At 38.0% G+C, this 9,188-nt stretch overlaps 1 protein-coding gene across 3 annotated transcripts; it reads left to right on the plus strand.

Annotated features, from left to right (window-relative positions):
* Positions 1-1,208: 1,208 nt before the first annotated feature.
* LOC105052608 (prefoldin subunit 3) lies at positions 1,209-9,188 on the plus strand. 3 transcript variants are annotated; one of them, XR_003801942.2, is made up of 7 exons: positions 1,209-1,535; positions 5,284-5,380; positions 5,775-5,846; positions 8,040-8,159; positions 8,268-8,369; positions 8,534-8,695; positions 8,797-9,188. XR_003801942.2 is itself a non-coding variant. In XM_029266887.2 (6 exons), the coding sequence occupies exons 1-6, from the start codon at positions 1,384-1,386 to the stop codon at positions 8,603-8,605; spliced, it is 615 nt and encodes a 204-aa protein (XP_029122720.1). In that variant the 5' UTR covers positions 1,210-1,383; the 3' UTR covers positions 8,606-8,801. The 3 variants fall into 3 exon arrangements, 2 of the variants coding, with proteins under 2 accessions (XP_029122720.1, XP_010931768.1); XM_029266887.2 differs by having other exon boundaries at positions 1,210-1,535; positions 8,534-8,801; XM_010933466.3 differs by having other exon boundaries at positions 1,212-1,535; positions 5,323-5,380; positions 8,534-8,801.

Here is a 9,188-nt window from a genome sequence, read left to right on the forward strand (position 1 = left end):
GTCTGACAACGGATCAGCCGGCGGTACGGTCGGATCGGCACATGCGACAAATCCACTCCCAGTCGTCCGGCCTTGCTACCCGAATGAAGGCATCGGCCAGCTCTCCACCCGACTTAGGAGTGGATGGGGGCAACTGTTGGGGGATACCCACCGACCGACCGACCGACTATCGGAGGGCCCGACCGGCTGGCGGCCCGACCGACCGACCGACTATCGGAGGGCCCGACCGGCTGGCGGCCCGACCGACTAACCAACGGCCCGACGGACGACTCTGACTGGCCGATCGTAAGTCGGGCGACAGGCCGACGGACGCCATCAGCGGCTAACTGCGGCCATTCCACGGTCCGTTCCCGACCGACTAAACCCAGAGGTCCGGTAGCCGACCCACATGAAGCTCGCCGACCGACGGAGGAGTCCGACGCCACTCTGCTGGCCACCGACCCTGGGTCGGCCGACTCCACCAACCGCCGTACGGCCGCCAGACGTTGTCAGCTCTGACACGGACATGCGGCACAGTTACCTAGGGGCATTGTCCCGCCGAGAGCCGGGTCAACCCTGGTGATTAGACGGCTACACGGCGACATGACATTTTCACGGCGGCTCTGACAGCCTGCAGTGAGTTGACAGTTCCTCACTTGTCCGCGCCATTAATGATGGCGCCATATCGTGCTCCACTATATATACCGGGGAAGGCAACAGTGCAAGGGATCGATCGATCCGCCCGTCTCTTCCACATACGCAGGCTCGCTCCTCTCTCTCCCTCTCCCTCTCCCTCTCCTTCTCAGAACTCTCTGTCTGCATTTCACTGTTGCCCAGTCACCTCTCTGACTTGACCGTCGGAGGGTCCCCGCCGGAGCCGCCTCCGGTCAGTGCGGACTTCCTTTTGCAGGTGCACGCTTCCCGGCGATCGGACGATGAGGCGATTGGCCGCAACACATCCCACCAACCAAACACTCGAAGAACAATCCTAAATAATGTCTTTCTGGAAGAAAATTCGTCCGTGCTGAAGTTGGCATTGTAGTTGCCATATTAAAGTAATCTTGACATTGCATGGATTATCAGCACTTGTTGAACGGCCTAGATTTCCCGATCTTAAGCGCTCAATGGAACCCATAGCCCATAGGCCTCAGCAAGTGGACTGAGTCAGCCGTTCACAACGTAGTGCCGGTGGCTTTTGCCGGCTTTATATGACATTAATGATTAAGCATCACAAAAATCTCCACAGGGTAGTGGACTCACACGGTCCCCTGCTTCCAGTTCTTGGAGGGGGAAAAAAAAAAAAACCCTCGAGACCCTAGAGAGAGAGGCTTCCGAGGAAATCTGCAAGCTCGCCTGAGCTCCTTCGATCCTTCTTCGTCTCTCTCCCTTCTCTGCTTCTCGTTAATGGCGGCTTCTACTTCCTCTTCGTCGGCTTCCTTACCCAGTGTCACGGAGCGGAGGGGCATCCCGGCGGCTTCCTTCGTGGAGGACGTTGAGACCTATCTTCAGCAATCTGGCCTCGATGTCAACTCCTCCCTCTCCTTCCTTCAAGAAAGGTCCCTCTTTTACTGTTCGTCTTCGTTCCCCGATAACTAGGCTCTCTCGCTTGTCTTTGATTTCTCGTCAATCGGTAGAGGATCTTGTTGGATTTGATGTTTTGATCTAGGTTTTAGGCTTTGAAAAATTTGGGTTTTGGGTGCTTTTGATTATGGTTAATCTGGATTTTTTAATGAATCTGCTTCTTTTCTTGCATGTGATGGTTTTTAGGCTACTGGTCCTCTTGCTTGTGTTTGATTTCGTTTAGATATGTGAATACTTGTACTATGTTTAAATTTCTTTAAATAGATTTCGTTTATATATGTGGATACTAATACTATGTTTCAATTTCTTTAAATAGATTTCTTTCAAATATGCGAATACTTATACTATCAATCATTTTATTTATATCTCCCGTTTCTTCTGGAAAGGCCAGTCCTTTCTTACCTATTGTTCGTATTTGAGTTATGTTTTGATCTGGGATTCAATAGTTTGATTTTTTGGGTCATGGTTCCTTGTTGGCATTGCTTGTCCTTGATCTTTCTAATTTTCTCATGCATTTCTTTAAGAATTCTTCGTTTTCCTTGCTTATGATGCTTATTTGGCTATTCAGTTCTCTTTCTTCTCTTTTATTTCTCTTAAATATGTGAAGAATCTATCTGGACTTGACGGTTTGAACGGGAAGTTACTAGTTGTCTGGTTGTTTTTAATGCATTTGCTCAATCATTTTTTTTGTCCCTACCTTTTCTTCTGGAAAGGTCTATCTTTTCTTGCATATTAAGTGAACTGCAGTAGGGTGATGGCTTTTTTTTTTTTTTAAATAAATTTTCTCATATATGTGAAAAAATGACCTAGGCTCGAGGATTTTGATCTTGGTTTCCGAAGGTTTTAGTCATGAATTGCATATTGTGCCAAGTATTGCTGAAATTGTTGTTCCTAGAAATCTTTTCTTCTTGCATTGGTATCTCATAAACCATGTAATACAGGTAGTTAGCCTGCAAAGATAACTTAAAAGTACATTCTAGACTTGATTTTTGTTGAACTAGTTCAACATATGATGACATCAAAAGATGATTTTGAATCTACAGTTGAGGAATTTTAGCATTGATTAATTAGCAAGATCTAATGCTAGTTTTCCTAGGCATATAGCTTATTTGTTTTTAATTAATACCACAATACAACACTTCTACAAGTAGCTCATGTTGTTCAATAACCCACACAAACCATTATAACCTTGATAGGCACAAATCATTATAACCTTTCAATACTCCACTTAAACATGAAAATCCAACTCAAGCATTTGCAACTGATAGAGTTTCTATTTTTTTCTATGGCATCCTTGTTAAGGAATCTGCTACACTTATGCTTTGTTCTAAATCTTTATTAAGGTATCTGCTACACTTCTGTTTATTTGTTCTTTCTCACTCTGAATTAGATGGAAGGTCACTGGTTTTAAACTGTTTGGTTATATGAAGCATCCCATTTAAACTGTCAAACTTTAAATACAGAAAAACTTGTATGTCCTGGCTCTAGACTCTATTCAATACATGAAAATGAAGTCTGAAGTCTGACTGCTGTTGGATAAACTCTTTCGGATGAGCCTAAGCATGCACCATTCTATGTGCTTAAAGTTGGTATCCCAAACACCAAAGTGCCTCTATCATTTGATGACCAGTTCCCCTCTCTCCTGAATCTGCCTTAGTTAAATTCAATGCTGATTCATAGAGGGCTGACATCGGGTTGAGATTATATTGTAGGAATGTTTTCAGAATTTGATGGATGAAACCGATCTGATACAGATGCAAATAAGGCTTGTTAGTTATGGTTTAGGTTGTGAGTTTTTCCATAATACATACAGAAGCGTGTCTTTTTGAGGTATTTTTCTAACTCTTATATATGATACTATTGTTGTCTATGGCATGAAATTTAAGTAGCAAGCAGTACCAAATGCATAAGAGCTAAAAACTCAAAAGAAGCAATCTGGCTGCTTGACTACTACTGATCACTATAATCTTACTCAAGAAACACATAAGGAGCTCTGGTTGCCATATTTGTGTATAGAAAGAGAACAATATGCTTGGATCCAATAGTGGTCTTTTAAAATTATGGCAATATATTTGAATGTTTCAAAAAGAAAAAAGAGAAATCATGCACGTTTTCATTGACTTGCATGGTTAACTAATTGCATGACAGTGAACCAGATATTTATAACACCTTGTAGAATCATTAATCACTGAACCTTCATTATAGAGATAATCTATCAACTGGACTTTTTTGCAGCTCACAAATTCTATCTTGGTGCTATGAGTATGACAGTTTAGGTGGAAATTTCATCTCAGTGAGGTAGATGCCTTGAGTATTAAGATATGAAGTTGTATTTATCCAGTTTCATTATATCTGAATGGTACTTACTGCATGAGGATGCAGTAAAATCCTCAGAGGAAAAGAAAAAAAAAAATGCTGGAAGTCTATTGACATGGGGCTGAATGGTGGATTATGGAATACTGATTTATCTCGCTTAGTATTTACTGGAATTTTTTGTTACTTTGACATCTTAAAAGATCAAACTGAATGTGCTAAGAACACAATTAGCTAGATTTGAATGGAGTTAGCAAATTAAAGAATCTGGCTTATTTATGGGTTACGCTGCTGGCAATTTTCAGTCAAATATGTTGACCTCCCCATTTCTTATGATTAGTCCATTTTGAGCATTATCCTTTGAGATATTTGACAAAAATTGGCTGCCTAGAGTGGTGGTTACTTGTCCCAGAGAATAGAAACTTACGATGTCCATTCTATCAGTTCTTCCTGTATACTACTTTCAAGCTTCTGCTGTTCCAAGTTGGATTTAGATGATGGATGGTCAGGGAGAAAGCCCCTAAGATGGAAGGGCTTGCTAAATGTGAACAAGATGCTGAATATCACTGTGCCTGCTTTCAGAAGATTTTGGTGCCTTGTCCTAATAAAAGGCCTTGATACCGGGCAAACTGTTTTGATATTATACAAGCCTTCTTTTGCTGTATTGGCTAAATTGGTTGATGTGTACTGAAAAACAAAAATATTACAGTACATCTCATAACTGCATGAGGATAAACAGACACCAATAAGAAGAAAAGCTATATATATATATATATATATATATATATATATATATATTTTTTTTTTTTTTTTTTTTTTTTTTTTTTTCTTTTGGTTTCTTTTTTCTAGATCAGGTATTTTTTTCAGGAGAACCCCTCTCCTTTCATCTTTAATTGGCAGTAACTTTGTTATTGAAAAAAAATGGCAAATGCCTTTTGAAGAATGTTGTCTCATTAAGTGTCTTCAGGAGTATTAAACTGATTTTCCACTATCTTGTTTTATTTTTTTGGTGGGGGGGGCGGTACTCCCACAATTGATTTTCAGTTGACATTTCCATCTTTTATCCTGATATACTACAAATAAACAAGCATCACCTAACACCAGACATAACACTTCCAGTCGTGTATCAGATGTTCTGTGTCTTCCTCCGTTTCAAAGCATGGATGTAAAGAGCATCATGTGCAGTTGTGCTTATGGAGTAAAGTCATGCTTCTTTGATAGTATTTATCAAACAATATGTAATTACAACTTCAATTAACCATGGGATCAAGTCTCAAGATTTAAATGGTAGACCATAAGTTTACAATAACATAACATATAATTCTTTTCATGTTATTCTTTGATCGACACATGGAAACTTGTTGCTTGCTATGAAGTCAATATTCTGATTTGCCCTTATTTTATCTTTAGATTCGCTCTTCTAGAAGCTTTTTTTCCCCCCTTTTCCAGGCTTCAGCAGTACAGGATTGTGGAAATGAAACTTCTAGCACAGCAAAGGGATCTTCAGGTGCTTTTCCTTTCTTTGGCTACTTTCTGCAGGAAAATTGCTGATGTGAATGTGTTATATCAACTTATACTATACTTACATGTGGGACTTGTACATTTGTGGCTCATCGTATCCCTGCAAGCTCAGTTCAGACTTTCTCTTGAGCTTTTAGATTGACAGGACTTCTCTTTAAATTAATGCAATATAGATATATTATGTGGGATGGCCATCAGATAATTCTTTTTTCAAAATAAAAAAATTCTGATATTGCTTGCTTGCAGTGATGGTCAGTTGAGTTGGAGGCTTTTTCGGGAAAAAAATTAGTTAACTCAATCTTGACATCTTTGTTGATGCTTTATTATGATAAAAACTGCTGCATAATGATTGGCAGTAATTTCTACTTTCATTACCACAGGCTAAAATTCCTGATATTGAGAAATGTTTGGATATTGTCGCCACACTACAAGCTAAGAAGGGTACTGGTGAGGTTCGTCTCAGATAATTTCAAATTTTCTCCTTCATATTTATGTCGAATACTGTTCTTGAGATGAAATCATTCCAGGAAAATTGAATGCTATATCATCAAGCCTGTTTGTGGCTGGTGTTAAAATTTTTTTGATGAGGATGCATTTGATTTGCAAATAATCTCTTTTCTTATCATCTGATTTTAAAAGTTTAAATTTAAACATTGTAATTGCTTGAATGTTCTGTAAGATGCCTTCACAGCATCCATTTCTAGAAGAAACCTCTTTTATTTTGCATCCATTTAATCTTTTAATAGATTTACAGTTCTGTCAACTTGGGATTCCTGTTGTAATTTACACATGAGCTTATACTTTACGTGCAATTGCTTAATCTTTTGTGGAAGCCTGTCCAGATTATTGATATCTGTCTGACATGATATTGCTCATTGCTGTTTATAATTAACGAGACAGATACTTGTAGGATGTTAAATTCATATCACATGAGCACTCTACCATAATTGTTAACCTTTCATGCGCTATGATTTGTTTTATCCTCCTGTAATGTCATCTTGATCTTTTTACTGTTTATTTTACATCTGCTTGATCCTTATGTTTGAATTCCATGGAGTTTCATTATAGGTGCAGTTCTCAAAGTACATGCGATCCAATATCGGAATGAAATACTGCAACCATGTCATTTCATATTGGCTGATTTAATCCGAAACTGTCACCCCGAAGAATCAAGTTATTAAAAGATAGAAATAAAAGAAAACATTATCAAGCATGATTTATGTGGAGTTTAATGAGAATAAATTTTTGCTATGTTTGTATGAGCAAACTACTGTATCAAACTTTTTATTACACTTTTAATAATGTACTTCTTTATCATGAATAAACAAATGTAAATGTCCGACAAACTTTAATCACTATTTAAAACTTAACCATCTGACTGTTTTTGGATAGTAATTAGCTACATCTCTATATTTATTTCTAATATTACCTATTATTGTGGGTTTGGTTTTACGGTGCAGACAACTTCTCTCTTCCTTTTAAAAACAGGGAATCATCTAAAAGAGGTACAGTTTTTTCTGAAAGGACAACGTAGAAAGTAGAAGATTAATACAAGTATTGATGCCCAAAATTCATCTTGCTGCAAAATAAAATGGAAAGAAAAGGGGAGATGGCTGTAGAGAGCCTAAACATTATCAATTATGCTCTTGAAAAATTTCTAACGCCTGTATACTAGCTTGGCCTGATTACTTCTAAGTCAACTTTATATTCATTAATTAAACAAGGTAGAAATCTTTCTTATGTGTTGACCAGTTACTATTACGTAAGCTAGAAATAATACATATATTTCTCTGTTGTTCTCAATCCTCCTACCAAATGTGACTGTTGGATGATCCTAAGAATGTCATACCAAAACTCAAAAGGCAGTGCATCTATTACATATTAATTCTTTGAACTTGATGTTTTTGAGAAATAGTTAGATGCTAGGTCTCTTTGAACTTAATGCTAAGGTTCCCCTTTTTGAAAAAAAAATTCTTTTTGAAGATATGAGCATAGTAGCGGAAGTAGCTTTTGATGATGGCATAAAGTACTGCAGTTCTTAAAGAGACACTTCCGCTATCTGATGTACCATGCTGTATGGCAAGGTCTAAACTATTGGTGAGATGATATGGTTCCATTGCCTCTCTCTTATTTCCCTTTGTGAATATTTCGCCATATTGAACCACATCCTCTTGGCTTAAGTGCATCATTAACTTGATTGCTTATCCCTGATTCACTGGTTCTCCACTATATTTGGCTATTTGCTTGGTGGCTGAATCAAGAGCAATGTAATTTCATCACCCTGAATCCTGTGATTGGCAATGAAGGAAATATTTGAAACTTCCATGATTCCATCCATAATTTTGACGGTTCCTCTAATGGCCATGAGTTCTATTATGCATCTTGGGAATGTCATGGGCTTGATTTTAATTTCATTACCTTAAGACCATAGATGATTGTTTATGTTAAATGGTAATTGTATCCTGGTTCTCGTGATTGTTTGATGCAGTGATCAGAGAAACACTGAATTTATATATATTATAGCTTTCACCCTCTTGTTTATCTGAATAAGTGTATGACAATTTCTTCAATATGTTGGCGATAGTTCATTTCCCGATCCTTTTATCTCTTGTGTATCACCTTAATCTCATACCATCTGCATGCAGGCATTGATTGCTGATTTTGAAGTATCAGAGGGCATTTATTCACGGGCAAGAATAGAAGATACCGATTCAGTGTGTCTTTGGTTGGGAGCAAATGTCATGCTAGAGTATTCATGTGAAGAGGTTGGTTCAGAGGATCTTGCATATGGAACCATTCACATGCATGTTTGATACGTTTTAGATCTAGAGTAAAAGGACCTACTTTTGTGCTGATCCTTTTGATTTCTTCAGGCTAAGGCCCTTCTACAGAAGAACTTAGAAAATGCTAAAGCCAGTTTAGAAGTCCTTGTTGCTGATTTACAGTTCTTGAGGGATCAAGTGACTATCACTCAGGTAGTACCCTCTTTAATTATATTTCTTCTTTGGTAAATTCATTCCTCCTCTCCTCTCTCCCTAGAAGAAACATATGCATAAACAGATGACAATGATTTTTTTTTTTTTTAAAACCTTTTTGTACGTATCTAATTTTGTAATGATCTGAAATTATGTTTATGCAGGTTACTACTGCTCGAGTGTATAACTGGGATGTTCATCAGCGAAGGATAAGACAAGCTGCAATGGAAACTTGATTTTCTAGTAGCCCCATCTTATTGAACTGGCTCTTGATTGATTATGTTGTTTAGTTGGTCGCTTCTTTCCTGTCGCAGTTTTTGTTTCAGGTTCTCTTGTTAGTTGTTAGTTATGTTGTTGTGAACTAATTATATCATCAGAAACTTTCTACTGATTGTGTATGTTGATATGATTTAAGCATTTTTTTCAGATTTATATTTGGTGTTTGCTATCAGCAAGACAAAAATGAGCGCACGGCATGCAGTGCCATCACAAGTCTGGGCTGAGAGGCCGCGGTGCCATATTGAGGGAAAATTACAAGCATCATGGCTAAAGTCAGCATTGAGAACACATAATAATATGGACTAGTATTGTCTGAAATTTACTTTGTCTCGATAGCAACTTGCAGTCTGGCCTTGAATATGGTTTTAGTTCCAGCTATATCAGAGAATTGGTATAATTTGCAGTTTATTTTTCTCCCATTACACTCCTGCCTTTTCTTCTTTTTTTTAATAATATTTTTCATTTTGTTTTTGTGTTATCTGTGGGCATTTTAATTTGAATAATTCCGGTACTTTTAAGAGTACTGTTTATGATATTTTA

Source organism: Elaeis guineensis, chromosome 10, assembly GCF_000442705.2.
Source record: "Elaeis guineensis isolate ETL-2024a chromosome 10, EG11, whole genome shotgun sequence".
NCBI lineage: Eukaryota > Viridiplantae > Streptophyta > Magnoliopsida > Arecales > Arecaceae > Elaeis > Elaeis guineensis.